Source organism: Carcharodon carcharias, chromosome 15, assembly GCF_017639515.1.
Source record: "Carcharodon carcharias isolate sCarCar2 chromosome 15, sCarCar2.pri, whole genome shotgun sequence".
Classification (NCBI taxonomy): domain Eukaryota; kingdom Metazoa; phylum Chordata; class Chondrichthyes; order Lamniformes; family Lamnidae; genus Carcharodon; species Carcharodon carcharias.
In genome coordinates this window covers 20,833,340-20,848,896 of record NC_054481.1, presented here as the reverse complement: position 1 = coordinate 20,848,896, position 15,557 = coordinate 20,833,340, and the positions used below count along the sequence as shown (strand labels likewise).

The 15,557-nt window shown below is 43.5% G+C and overlaps 1 protein-coding gene across 1 annotated transcript in view; it reads left to right on the top strand.

Moving 5' to 3' along the window:
* The window catches only part of LOC121288344 (transmembrane protein 94-like), a 156,242-nt gene that overhangs the window by 105,494 nt on the left and 35,191 nt on the right, over positions 1-15,557 (top strand). The window contains 1 exon segment of the mRNA XM_041206898.1: positions 11,990-12,138. Coding sequence (XP_041062832.1) covers positions 11,990-12,138 — 149 coding nt within the window.

Here is a 15,557-nt window from a genome sequence, read left to right as displayed (position 1 = left end):
GCAACAATGTCAAGTGACTTAGGCCCTGGCTGCACTTAACTCTTTGGGGGTAAATCTATGCCAGCATATTACTGATGTAACTAGGATACTTGGACAATTCAGTCTGTTTTTGCAAAGGGGACGCAGAGCTGTGTAAATGAGTAGCAGAGCGCTTATCTGGAAGCAGCACAAACAGTTCAAGCTTATTCAGGTGTACCGATGTTTCAGTGTAAAATGGATTTCACACAAATTTTCTTGCGAGAAACCAACACTGTGTTTGTGCTGAAAAATTTCAGGAAATTCCAGGCCTACATGTTACTCCAGAAAAATTGGCAAGCCAAATAAAGAAAGGTTTAGAGAAGGCACTAGACTGATTCTTGGAGGAGAGGGATCTCCTATGATAAGAGGCTGAGTGATTTGGCCTATACTCTGTGGAGTTTAGAAGAATAAGAGTCCATCTCATTGAAACATACAAACTTCTGAACGGGGTTTGCATTGGTCTCCTTGATCTGCTCAGAGTCTCTGATATGTGCCAACAGCCTAGGATGTGATGCTTAGACCTGAACCTACAATCTTATGAATCTGAGCGGGTGAGCGTGGACTTCATTTAAACAAAGAGTGGGGAGACTTCATTTAAAATGCGTGTGGAGGGCAGCTGATTAGTGAGTTGGATTGGTGAATATTTCTAGTCTTTAGATTAAAATTAAAATCTATGGTTAGTGTTTAGATCGCTCGTCTTTATTTTCTCTTTCCTAAAAGTAGCTTAAGTATAAGATCTATACAGGTGTAAATAATTAATTTCAAAAAAGTATAAAGAGCAGGGATACCAGAGTAATTAATTAATGAATTAAATAAAATAAGATAGCAATGGCAGGGCAGGCGATATGTTGCTGTTGCAGCATGTGAGAGCTGCTAGACACCGAGGTGATCTGGAATAAACACATCTGTGGTGTGTTTGCAGCTCGTGGAACTTTGGATCAGAGTTAAGGAGTTGGAGTATGAGCTGCAGACAATGTGGCACATCAGGGAGGGGGTAAGTCACCTGGACTTTGCTCCAGCAGGCGGTCACACCCCACAGGTTAGATAATTCAGATTTGGTAATGTGTAATGAGGCAGGTTTAATAAATGATCTCAGAGTAAAAGATCCCTTAGGAATCGGTGACCATAACATGGTGGAATTTAGCATTCAGTTTGAGAGTGAGAAACTTAGTTCGGAAACAACTGCGCTAAACTTAAATAAGGGTAATTAAAAAGGAATGAGGGCAGAGTTGGCTGGAGTGCACTGGGAAAGGAGTTTAGCAGAAAAGATGGTTGATGAACAATGGCAGAAGTTTAAGAAAATAATTCATGGCTCACAGCAAAGATATATCCCAGTGAGGAAGAAGGATTGTAGGAAAGGGATAAATCAACCATGGTTAACCAAGCAAGTTAAGGATAGTATCAAAGTGAAAGAAAAAACATACAATGCGGCAAAGATTAGTGGTAAGTCAGAGGATTGGGAAAGTTTTTAAAACCAACAGAAGATGACCAAAAAAAAGAGGGAAAATAAACTTTGAGGGTAAACTAGCAAGTTATATAAAAACAGACAGTAAGAGCTTCTTTAAATATATAAAGAGGAAGAGAGGGGCCAAAGTCAATGTAGGCCCCTTAGAGAATGAGGCTGGGGAAATAAAAATGGGGAACCAGGAAATGGCAGAGGAGTTGAATAAATGCTTTGCATTAGTCTTCATGGTAGAAGATACTAATAGCAAATAATCATGGGGCAAAAGGCAGTGGGAGGAAATAAATACAATAACTATCACTAGAGAAAAAGTACTAGGGAAACTTGTGGGGCTAAAGGCCGGTAAGTCCCCTAGGCCTGATGGGTTGCATCCTAGGATATTAAAAGAAAAAGCTGCAGAGATAGTGGATGCACTGGTAGTAATCTTCCAAGAATCCTTAGATTCTGGAAAAGTTCCAAAGGATTGGAAAACTGCCAATGTAACACCCTTTTTCAAAATAGAAGGGAGAAAAAAACAGGTAACTATAGGCTGGTTAGCTTAATATCTGTCATTGGGAAAATGTTAGAATCTATTATAAAGGATGTAATAGCAGAGCATTTAGAAATGCATAGCATAATCAAGCAGTGTCAGCATGGCTTCATGAAGGGGAAATCATGCCTGACAAATTTGTTAGAATTCTTTGAAGAGGTAATATGCAGGATAGGTGAAGGGCAGCCAGTATATGTAATATATTTGGATTTCCAAAAGACGTTTAATAAGGTACCGCACATAAGGCTACTTAATAAGATAAGAGCCCATGGTGTTGGGGATAGTATATTAGCATGGAAAGAGTACTGGCTAACTAATAGAAGACAGAGAGTTGGGATATGGGAGGCATTTTCAGGATGGTGACCTGTAACTAGTTGAGTGCCATAGGGGCTAAAATTACTTACAATATTGTTTGCCAAATTTGCAGATGACACAAAAATAGGTGGGAAGGCAAGTGGTGAGAATGACATAAAGAGTCTACAAAGGGATAGTGACAGGTTAAGTAAGTGGGCAAAAACATGGCAGGTGGAATATAATGTGGGAAAGTGTGAGGTAATGCACTTTGGCAGGAAGAATAGAGGAGCTGAATATTACTTAAATAGAGAAAGACTGTATAAATCTGCAGCACAGAGGGATTTGGGGGTCCTCGCGCATGAATCACAAAAAGCTAGCATACAAGTTCAGCAGGTAATGGGGAAGGCAAATGGGATGCTGGCCTTTATTTCAAAAGGAATGGAGTATAAAAATGGAGATGTCTTGCTAAAACCATACAAGGCACTAGTTAGGCCACACTTAGAATACTGTGAACAATTTTGGTCCCCTTATCTAAGAAAAGATATACTGGCATTGGAGGCAGTCCAGAGAAGCTTCACTAAGTCGATCTTGGAGATGGAGGGATTTTCTTATGAGGAGAGTTTGAGTAGGTTGAGCCTGTACTCATTGGAGTTTAGAAGAATGAGAGGCGACCTTATTGAAACATATAAGTTTCTTAGGGGACTTGACAGGGTAGATGCTGAGAGGTTGTTTCCTTTTGTGGGAGCGTCCAGGACTGGAGGGCATAATCTCAGAGTAAGGGGGTGCATATTTAAAACAGAGATTAGGAGGAATTTCTTTTCTCAGAGCATAGTGAATCTGTGGAATTCTTTACTGCAGAAGGCTGTAGAGGCTGGTATATTCAAGGCTGTGATAGACAGATTTTTATATCAGTAAGGGAATCAAGGGTTTGGGGGAAAGGCAGGAAAGTCGGGTTGAGGATTATCAGATCAGCCATGAATGGTAGAGTAGATTCGATGGGCCAAATGACCTACTTCTGCTCCTATGTCTTATGGTCTTATGGATTGACCAGCTAGACACTGAAAAGTTGTTTCCCTTGGCTGGGGAATCTAGAAAATGGGAGCAGAATCTCAGGATAAAAGGTTGCTCATTTGGAACTATGAGGAGTAATCTCTTCACTCAGAGTGGTGTGAGCATTGGAATTGTCTACCCCAAGGGGTTGTGGGTGCTCCATCGTTGAGTATATTCAAGACTGAGATCAAAAGGTTTTTGATTTCTCAGGGAATCAACGGATATGGGAGCAAGCAGGAAACTGAAGTTGAGGTTGAAGATCAGCATGATTGTATTGAATAACGCAGCAGGCTCAAGCAGTCAAATGATCTACTCTTGCTCTTAGTTCTTATGTTAAGAACAGTTTTCTGATAAGGAAGTCAAATGATCAATGGCAGAAACTGTGAAATGTCAATGCAGACATTTTTAGAGTTGGAAGCAAAACAAACCAGGGCAAAGAAGTATGTGCTGGATGTCAGTGAAGCTCAACTGTTTTAAATTAGTAAAACTTGATACAGATCAGAAAAGGGATGGAAAGAATGTTAGCTATGACTGGAGAAAGTGTAACCCTACACGATCAATGCATCAGGACAGAGGAAATCCTCATAAATTGCCAAATGTTTCTCAGCATTTTCAGAAGTTAAAAGAATATAATACTAAAACTATCTACTGTAGGGAGAAAAAAATAAATTTAACCTGCAATGCACCAGCAGGAGTACAGTAGCCAGGTCACAATGACTGAGACACCAGCTTAAAGACCAAATTCGTCAATCAAATTCTTCACACTGGGGCTGAAATAGGTCAACACCAGTTGTACCATAAGGGCCATTAGCAAATCGCCAATCTTTTTTTACACCACACCTGTATTTTTCAACAAATAGAATTTCTCTCCTCCCCTCTCCCCTTTCAATACATGTAAAATGGTATCTAAACTTTAAATGAAAAAAAATCATGCATTTATATTTCACCATTCACAATTTCAGGACATCCCAATGAAGCGGATTATAGACCTGGCCTCTTTTTGAGATTATTCCCAATCAGCCGTTCTCCTCGGATGATTACTCCCACTTAAGGTTGAAAAAGACAAGCCTAATAGACACATGAATGAGTCTTACGAATTGATCCAACACTTCCTGAAGGGGAGGACCCACCAGAGAATATTACTGTCCTCAAGCCTAATAGACACATGAATGAGTCTTACGAATTGATCCAACACTTCCTGAAGGGGAGGACCCACCAGAAAATATTACTGTCCTCTAGATAGCCTTTCTAAAACATTTCAGCCAGATTATAACAACCTGGATATTATAAGAATCTGGGAATCTCTCCTCAACAATATTCCTCTCCATTGAAAAGTGTATGGAGAGTGGGGGGCTGGGTGGTGTGGCAGGGCAAGGGCTGCCCTGTAGTTGAGATGCACTGGAGGGGTGGCAAGGGCTGCCCTGCAGTTGAAGGTAGTGCACAAGCACATGCAGGGCTGGGGGGAGGGAAGTGGCAACACATTAGGGAAACCTTGTATAAAGTGACCATTCCTCTGCAGCTGAGACAGTTCAGACACAGCCACATTCACAGGTGTGAAGGCATGCCTCTAGCTTATCTGCCCACTCAAGCAACCTAGAGGAATGAAAGTACCACCAAGCGTCACAGAATTCCAACATTCTCTCTGTGTGCTCTCAGCATCTTTAAGGTGCAGCTGGCCCCCATCTCTTCAGCATCTGTGACCGGTGACACTCTGCTCCTGAAGAGCTCAAGTGCTGAAGGCGGACAAATGATCAGATGCTTTTAAGGTTTCATGGTTGCATCCCCATGGTATGACCCTGATCACAGAGTGCAAGTGAGCTACCCTCAGCCAGAGAGTAGTCAGACATTCTCAGAGGCTATGTGAAGATCGATCGAGTGCCCTCACTGCATGTCGTCATTGTTCTCCTGTAATCGAGTGACTATTAAGACCTCCACTGCGTCTCAATGGCAGGAGCATTATCACAGAGGGTATGTGCGCTGCCATAACCCAGACTGGAGTCAAACATTCATAGATGCAATTTGAGGATCCAAGGCATCTCCTCACTGCATGTCATCATCATACTCCATAAATCTAGCAGCTGAGGGCCTCCTGAACATGTCTGCCTCGTCTACCCGAGCCCAGGCTGTGCAACTACATCTTCTTACCTTAGCTTGGCCTAAATAGCCAAGTGGTTATGGTGCTGAGCTTGTAACCCCAAGATCAAGAGTTCAAATCTCACAATGGCAAACTATGAAACAATGTAACTTCATCTGAATAGGAACAGATGGAAACGTGTTTGTACTCGAAAGAGTTACATCTTCTTCCTTCCGTGCTCGGTTGGCACCGCAGGGACTGGGGTGCTTTATTGACCCCTTTTATCACATTTTGGTTTAAAGTTGTAAGTTTCCTTTAAACTTTGTTCTTGGTTTTACAGCTGACCTAAATTAGGGACTGTGCCTGATTTATCCTAATTTTGTTAATTTAGTTTGATTGGTTTTAACTCATAAGAGTTACATCTTCTTAACTTTCATAACCCTGTGGATGACTGGCGATGAGGCCTGGACATCCACAGTGGAGTGGAGGCAGCCTGTTGACTACTATACCCTGTTGTCTGTGATGACGTTGGCAGGTGTCTTCTGGAGGGCCAAGACCTGGAGGGCCCCAGCCTGCTTTCGGCACCTTGCTGTGTGGCAGTGGCACCCTCTTCGGCCTGAGAAGCTGGAACTGCTGGAGACACAGAAAGAAGGGATTGAGATGGGCCGGACACTCCCGGAGTCAACTGGATGGATGGCCTCGGGGTGTACACTTGCTGATCCTCCTCCCTATGGGTGCCTGAGGGCCCCTGGCTGACTCCTTGAGAAGGGGTAGCAGGGGTGAGATTGGGCTGCCTTTTACCCCTCTCACATACACACAGTCGTTTGCCAACTATGGCATCAGTAATGGAGTTGAGCTCGCACAGCAGTGCAGGAACGACATCCTGGACCAAGGTCTCCATGGGAGCCACCATCCTACCAGTGTTGACCTTGGTGGGTTGGCATGCCTGCACTATCACCTCAGCCTGAACATGGACGGACTCCTCCATCATGTCTTGTAGCCTGCGAGTGTAGCGGACATCCCTTCCTGATGTTCCCAAGCTTGCCTTTGCAGCTCCAGCAACTGTGACATCACTGAGTTCAGAGGCTCATCATCTGACTCGGACTCAGAAAATGTCTGGCCTCCAGCAGTCTTCTGAGTGCCAGACACCTGGAAAGTCCCTGCCACTGCCTGCTGTGGACTAGAAAGTGTGATGTGCTCACCAGATTGTGAACCCGAAGCTAGGTCCCACCAAGGTGTGTGTCTCTGCGCTGGTGGAAGGTGTGGGTAAGCTCTTTGACGGGTCCTCAGGGAGGGTTTCAGCGCATTCATCTTCTGAGCTTTCCTCGTGGCTTGATTGGCGGCCCTGGGTTGTGGACTCTCTTGGCTGTTTTCCCAGATGTGCCTGCAAAAGCAAGGAGGGATAATTAATGCATAGCAGTGGCCTGTGAAAGAGGGCACATCACTCACAGCGTGGTTGTCTGATGGATGTTGCACTGCTGGACCTTACTTGGTACAGCACCACAGAGCTCACCGTCAGCACAGGACCAGTCCAGATCATAGCCAGCCAGCTGGATGGCTCTGTTTTTAAAGTCTGTGAGGACATTGATTTCAGGCATTCCTCCACCGGTCTGCGACCTCTCTCTGTTGTTGTCTGCCAGCTTGTCCTGCATGAATAGAGATAGAGTGAAAACAGGATGTTTGTCAGGCCTGATGATAAGTATGCCCAGCCTGTGTGGGTGGTGAGTGGTCCTATGGACAGGATGCGGACAATGAATGTGTGTGAGAGAGAGTGAATGGTGATGTCCCTTGAACTGGCAGTAAGTGAGGGCCCCTTGGATGTGTGATGGGTTTGTGAGTGTGTGAGTTGAAAGTGATGAGAAGAGTGACTTACTCTGGCGGAACAGAGGAGATCATTCATCCTCTTGCAGCATTAGATGACTGTCCTCTTTTGCAAGGCTTTGGTGCTGACCACCAGGCCTCCCAAGCTGGATTGGAGATGTTGCTGCCCATCCTACAGCCAGAGCAGGGGTGGATGACATCACAGCGGGCCTCCATTGCATCCAAAAGGCACTTGAGAGATGTGTCATTGAACCTGGGGGCTGCAGTCTTTTGCCTTTTGGGGCCATGTCTTCCATGCAACAGTCCTGGGCTAGAAGCACTGAGAGGTGTGCGTGTGGCTGAGTTTTAAATATGGCGCCCGGTGTGACGACGCGGTGAGGTGATGGTGTGGTAGATGAATGAGCCTGCCATGGAAATGGTGTGTTTCCTGGGAATGCATAACCAATGCGGTGGGTTTGGGACGATACGGCACCTGAAACCGCCATTGCATCCAGCGGGTTAACCCCCTTCCACCACACTTAGTGAAAATCTGAGACAATTCCACGCAATCGATCTTCTAAATTATATAAAAGTCTATTTCAGAATTGAACAAGCAATTCACATTTGATGGCAAGTCAATCAGAACAATGATAGTTCGAGGAAAAGAAAGTTTAATGTTGTTTCTAATAGAGACACTGGGCAGAATTTTCTGCCTGCCAGGTGGGTCGGCCTGTCCCAATCTCCGGCGGGTGGGGAGACGATCCCTGCCGGAGAAGTGGGCCACGCCGCCATTTTACATGGACGGGCCAATTAAAGCCCGCCCAGCGTGACGTCCAGCGGGAAGCGCTATGCACTTCCTGTGCGGGCTGGGGGAGGGGAGGGGGGATTCCCCAAAAGCGAGAGTGCACGAAAGAGTGCACATCTCCCTGAAGCTAGTTGCTGCCTCAGGGAGATCGCTTACACTTTTAAAAAGATTAAAAACAGAGAAAAAAAAATTCCTTAACATGTCCCTCTCATGTGACAATAAGATGGGACATGTTCATAAATTACAGTATAACTTTATTAAACTTTTTAGAACCCTGCATGAAACCTCATCCCACCACTGGATGAGGTTTCATGTTTTTTTCTATTCCCCATCAGGGCTCCTGGCCTGACCACCAACCTTAAGGTTGGACGGCAGGTCCTTTAATTGTTTAAATGATCCTGTCAATGGCCTCAATTGGCCATTGACAGGTCGGCGGGCAGACAGCTGATTTCGTTGTGCCCCCGCCTTCCTGAAAATTTAAATGGGGCGGGATGACATCGGGGGTTTCACCCGATGTCATCCTGCATCATTTTACGAGTCAGCAAGCGGGCCCCGCCCCCTGCTCGCCAACGGCAAAATTCTGCCCACTAAGTCTTAAATCTAAACAATGGTTACAGAGAGATATTTAAGATATCCTTCAAAATTTAAAGCAGTATTTACCCTAAATCCGTGAGTAGAAAACTAGAACCTGGTGAGATACCTCTATCCCAATTAAGCAGAGAACTATCGTGCCTACACTACAGTCAGCCGTACAATTACCTTGAGAGACACTGGAGTGAATCCAAGAAATCTAAAAATCACACTGTGTGGCCCAAATATTCCTACCATAAAAGAGGCGAACCAGCAGGCAGCCTGTGAGCATGTGTGCTGGACAACATCTTCTGTATTAGTCAACATCCTTCAAGCAAACAGGATATTAAGAGGTGAGCGATCACCTTCTTTCTACACCAAGATTCAATTGACAAATGGTTTAGGGGCATCCTTAAGGTTATCCATTGTTAGATCATGGTATCTTACAATTTATCAGTACCTTAGTGAGGTGATGTAGAGGCCGGTTCCTGTCTTGTTGTCCTTAAGCACACAATTATGCCCAGGCATGTTCAGAAACTTCTGAACCCCTTCATCAGCAGACAAACTGCTTTTAATTTTTATTCCTACTTCATAGGACAATCACTCTTTTTAATCTTTTAATCTATGTATTTATAGCTGGATATTCTTATAACTCCAAATTTATAACTACGATCCTTCACAGCAAAAGTGCTTCATAGGCAATTAATTATGTTGTAAGGTAAGAAAATGCAGCAACCAATTTGCGCAAAGCATTGTCCCACAAACAGCAGTGACCAACTAAATTATTTTTAGTGATATTGGATTAACTGTTGGTCAGAATAGGCTAGCACCTCTTCTCTTGTTTAAATAAAGCCAAGGAATCATTTATGTGAGGGCTGACTGGACCTCGACTTTACATCTCATCCAAAAACAGCACATCTGACAATACAGTACTCTCATTGCTGCACTGGAGTGTCAGCCCAGATTACTTGCTCAAGACCAGGAGAGGGGCTTGAACCAATGATATGCGATTGAAAGGTCAGTGTTATCACTGAGCCAAGGCTGACAACTACAACACCAACTTATATTTATATAGCACCTTTAGCGTAATGAAACTTCCCAAGGTGTTTCACAGGAGCACCAGAAAACAAAGTATGACACCGAGCCACATAAGATATTAGGTCAGCTGACCAAAAGCTTGGTCAAATGGGCGGATTTTAAGGAGTGGCTTAAAGGAAGAAAGGAATTTAGAAAGGCGGAGAGGTAAAGGGAGGGTATTCAAGGGCTTAGGCCCTATGCAACTGAAGGCAATGACAACTATGGTGGAGCAATTAAAATTGGGGATGCACAGAGGTCAGATTATGAGGAATGCAGATATTTCAGAAGGTTTTGGGGCTGGAGCGATTATAGAGATAGTGAGGGGAAAGGCTATTTGAAAACAAGGATGAGAATTTTAAACTCAAGACATCCCTTGACCTGGAGCCACTGTTATTACATGACAATATAAACAATCATAATTTCTGCTTTGATCCCAGCTGAGGTTACCCCTGGACCAGCCTGATCCCAGAATGGAACCCAGCTTGGTGGATCCTAATTTTTATTTTTGTTTGTTTAGATACGTGGAGAGTAGCTATTGAACAGAGGCCCAGGAGTCAGCTGATGAATTTTAAACAAAAGAATAAAACATTTATTCAACAGGAAAAGATGAACTATGTTACAATATTCCTTCACCCACAACTATACCTTTACAGATATGTACAGATTTGTAAGGATAACACAAGTTACAAAAGCTATCTTATACTCTAATGTTCACAGTAAATTCACAGTCCATGTAAACCTATGGCACCCTGTGGTCAGACACACCACACTCTGAAACCAAGTGACAGATGCCACCTCAAAAAGATGCTATGGATCTCTCCTCAACTCCTCCAGAAGCTTGTCACACTGTGAGCCAACCAGTCTCACTGAATTCCATCCTTCACACGAATGTTTCCAATCTCCACACCAACGCCTTGGAATCTTCTCCCAAACTGATGTTTTCACTCAGGCACCTTCCATAAGGGTTCACTTCCAGGATTTCAAACTCTCCTTCTGATGTTCCTCTTCCCTGGGTCACCACATGCACTCAAGCTGTATTCCATGCACTCTCTCTCACCAACTCAGCCTTAACAGTACACCACAGCTTCACATGCCCATAGCAAAGAGTTACAGACCTTCAGTTGTCTTTTTGAACCTTCTTGCTTCTTGCAAGCTGTTCTCACTTTAAATCTGAAGCTTAGAGCCTTTCTCTCTGTTCCCCACTCTTAACTTCACTTAACAGGACCTTTTCCCAGGTTCCTTTCCTTCCTTTAACTATAAGGTCTTCTTTGGACTTTCTCTTTTTCCACTCCCCTGGACCTTTGGGGTTTTTCTTAGCTTGGGACTTTCTATCTGTCCCCTTTTAGGCTGCTTCTACTTCACAGCTGCCTTCAAACCAACTGAATCCAAACAGCTTCCAAAACAAACTGCTGTCTTTCTTCTCGTGTGTGTGTGTGTGTGTCTGTGGGAGGAACCTGCCTATCTGGCCCCCTGTTGCTAGGCAACAGCACTGTTCTCCCTACTCTTGTGTTTACTTTCACTCTTTAGGGATCGTAAACATCTCATTAGAAATGCAAGCAGCTTTTTAAAGTGAAACTAAAACTCCATTTGACCTTAACGCACAGATACAGAAATACAAATCAAACTTAAACCTTAAAGCTAAAACTCATTCCTAACACCTACAAATATAAGTATAACTTATTTAAGCTGTTTCTATTTCCTAACAATTCCACTAGCTGAGCCAATCATTATTCCACTATTTGAGCAGGCAGGAAATTAACTGATGTAAGATAATGTATTATTCTAATGAATATGCTCATTAATTTGATTGTGCTATAATTTGCTTTAGATACTCAACTCACTAATATGCCCACTTCATCCCAGTTTAGTCAGGTGGCATTGTGATTGCTTGGTATTTGGTAAATTGCTTCCTCACTAAATTATTGGGTAAAATATCTCCCCATGGATATATCCATCCCTCCATCCATTTTATCCTCCAAATTATATCTCATGTCCATTGGCCACTATGCATAGAAACAACAACAGCAACATGAAGAGTAGAGACATGTCTGCCTGAATGTTTGAATTCAGAACCTGAATGTTCTGTTGAAGAGTCATGCGGACTCAAAACATTAACTGTGCTCCTCTCCACAGATGCTGCCAGACCTGCTGGCATTTTTCCAGGTATTTTTGTTTTTGCCTGAATGTTTATAGTTTGTGGAAAATGGATAAGAAGCAACAAAAAAAGAAAATACAAGCTAAAATATATTTTGAACTCAACAGAAAATGCATTGGTGTTTGACTAGTTGTTTGCTCATGTTTTATTCCTAGACCCAGCAGTTTTTCGTGCTGTATTTTTTGATGAAGGCTGGGTTGACTGTTTGCATGCAGTTGACATGCTTTGGGTTGATGCTGCATGAGTTCTGTGTGAAAAGACAATCTAAAGCCAACTTCTCTTGTCATCCATTTGGACCATTCATGTAAGTGGTATTTTGATATCTGATATTTTAGAATTGTAGAATGGTTACAGCACAGAAAGAGGCCATTTGCCCCATTGTGTCCACCCAGACTGTGTGATACTGATTACTTGTTTGATATATTTACATTTGGGGTCAGATTAGCTCAGTTGGCTGGTAGGTGGCTCAAATTAATGCCAGCAACGTGGGTTCGATGACTATTTCAGCTGAAGTAGGCTTGGGGTCTGCCTCCTTGTCCTATCCCCAAGGTTGGAAGGCAATGACAAACCACCACTGACACAAAAATTGCCAAAAAAAAAAATCTCAGGATGAAACATCAACAGACAATGAGCCATGGACCTGCTTTTGGGCAGAGCACACATGAATGAATACTTACATTTATAGATTTTTTATGAAATATGCATGCTATTTGTTGGCAAATCACAAAATCTCATAAGACCATAAGACACAGGAGCAGAAGTAGGCCATTCAGCCCATCGAGTCTGCTCCGCCATTCAATGAGATCATGGCCGATCTGATAATGCTCAACTCCACTTTCCTGCCTTATCCCCATACCCCTTGATTCCTTTACTGATTAAAAATCTGTCTATCTCAGCCTTGAATATACTTAACGACCCAGCCTCTACAGCCGTCTGTGGTAAAGAATTCCACAGATTGACTACTCTCTGAGAAAAGAAATTCCTCCTCATCTCTGTTTTAAATGGGCAGCCCTTTACTCTGAGATTATGCCTTCTGGTCCTGGATGTCAAGAACTGGTAATTCAGCTGAACACCATCTTTCACATGGCACAGTACTGTACTGTATACAGCCATCTCATAGTGACATGCAGCAGATACAATACAATTTAACTCTGTCATGTTTAGGATGTGAACTGGAAGAGGAGCACAGTTGCCATGAGGAAAATCTCCAGTTTTGTAGCAGGCTACATTAAGTATTTGATAGTAAAGCTAGCAATTCAAATGTGTGTAATTACCAACAGCTATGGGAGGTCATCTGGAATCACTAGCATTCATCGCACATGTATATCTGATTGTGAGAGTAGTCCCAATGAGGGAGTGTGGCTCTACTGAGATATATGATCCAGGTTCATGTCCATCATTCCGACTGAGGAAGGGCATGAAGAAGCAAATTGCTTCTGTAGCAAGAGAGAGATCAATAGTTGATGCTGCATTAGCATGTCAACAACAAACAGGCAACTGGACATCTGATTAAAATTTTAAGGGATAAAAGGATTGGTATAATTTCCCTCCTTTACAAAAGTGGATGCTGGAAACCTGAAATAAAAGCAGAAATGCTGAAAATATTCAACAGGTCTGGCAGCATCTGTGGAGACAGAAATAGAGTTAACATTTCAGGTTTATGACTTTTCATTAGAACTGGGAAAAGGTAGAAACCTGATAAGTTTTGAGCAAGTGACGTGGGGGGAGGCTGGGAAGAATAACAAAAGGGAGTGTCAATGATAGGATGGAGGGCAGAAGATGCCAGATGACAAAAGATTTCTAATGGTTCAAGGTCTTATATTTTCTTTCTCCTCATCATCCAAGGCCCCAAACACTTCCTCCAGGTGCAATAACAATTTACTTGAATATCTTTCAAGTTAGTATACTGTATTCACAGCTCATGATGTGGTTTTCTCTACAATGCGGAGACAAATTGCTGACTGAGTGACTGCTTTGCTAAACACGTCTGTTCAGTCTGCAAGCATGAGCAAGCATGACCAGTCGGCTATTATTTTAATTCTCCACCTTGCTCCCACTCTGACTTCTCTGTCCTTGGCCTGCCACAGTGTTCCAACGAAGTTTAACACAAGCTCAAGGGATAGTACTTCATCTTTTGACTGGGCACTTTACAGCCACATTGTGACCAACACTTTTAGATCATAATCTCTGCCTCATTTTGTTTCGTGTTTCTTTGCTAGTTTAGTTTTTTTCTCTCATTTCACTCTTATTTCCTTTATTTTGCACTTCCTTTACTTTGCTGTTATTCAGGACCCTACCACTCACATCTCCCCCAGGCACATCTTTTGTTTCTTTACTTGTCCTGTTACCACTCTCTTTTGCCTTGTAGCTTGAAACCATTTTTTATTTTGGGTGAAATTATACTGACTGGGCGGTGTTGAGACTGTGTTGGGGGTGGGGGGTGGGGCTGCCAATAAAATGCCAGGAAGCTCTGTTGGGACGGCTTACCGAGTGGCTGGAATAGGAGCTGCTTGGCTGCCAGCCAAACAGAGGCAGACAGCAAATTTGCATGATTAATGGCCCAATTACCAGCCATTGGCATTTTGCCAGTGCAAAGCAGCCCACCCCCGCCCCCCACCGACCTCCACCATGTAGGGAGGCCACTAGCTGCATGAAAGTGGCCCCCTTGTGGCTTTCTGGGAGGCAGCATGGGTGAAGGGAGGGAGCCACTGGCAGCAAATAATGTCCCCCCGACCCCAATGACGTGGCAGGAGGTTCCACCGCCACCCACTCCCCAATTCTCCATGCACCGCCTGCTTGGCCTAAAGCAAACTTTATTTAATGCTCACCATTCTGAGGGCACCTCTAAATGGAGCTGCCCTCGCGTTTGCCTTGCTACCTCAGTAGTGACCACCTCTCTCAGTTGGCTGCCACGGTTCCAGAATTTACAGCCCTCTGATTGGCCAGAGGCATTGAAAGCCCACTCTGCTATCCTTAACTGGCTGCCTCCCCGCTTGCCAGCACTTAATTGCCGTCTCTTGACAATATCGTTGCAGAAGTCTTGACTCCAACCCGAGTGTGCCAGCCACTGGAAAACCACCCTGGTGATGGGAGCCCCACCGCTTTGGCAAAATCTCACCCTTAATCACTTCTGCAGTCTACCCTATCACAGAGCTTCCCTTTTGTTCTTCTGCTCAATCAATACTTCCTCTCATCCTTTCAAATCCTCTTTAACAGTTCTATTTCAGTTGCAGTGCTATTTTTATTTGGCTTCCAAAACTCCACTGTATTTGTACTGAGAGGCAGCCAAATAGGTCATAAAGTAATAGAATGATACAGCACAGAAGGAGGCCATTAGGCCCATTGTCCCTGTATCAGCTCTTTGAAAAAGCTATCCAATTAGTCCCACTCCCCTAATCTTTTGACATAGCCCTGCAAATTTTTCTCCTTCAAGTATTTATCTAATTTGCTTTTGAAATATTTGAACACTGGAATGTGGAACAAAATGGTTCCAGATGCCTTGGGACCTCAAAAATTAACAGGTCTAGAATGTGTAAGGCAAAATGTGAGATCATGGATATTCCAGAATTTTACTTAATTTATCTTTGGTGTGCAGAAGGGGGAAAAATGACTTTGTAGAATCTTCCATTTGGAGATGAAATGGGGGAGGGTAGTTTCCATGATAAGGCAAATTGCACATTATCAAAATAACTCGTGGAGTCTCTGTTCCTATCCCTCTGCCAA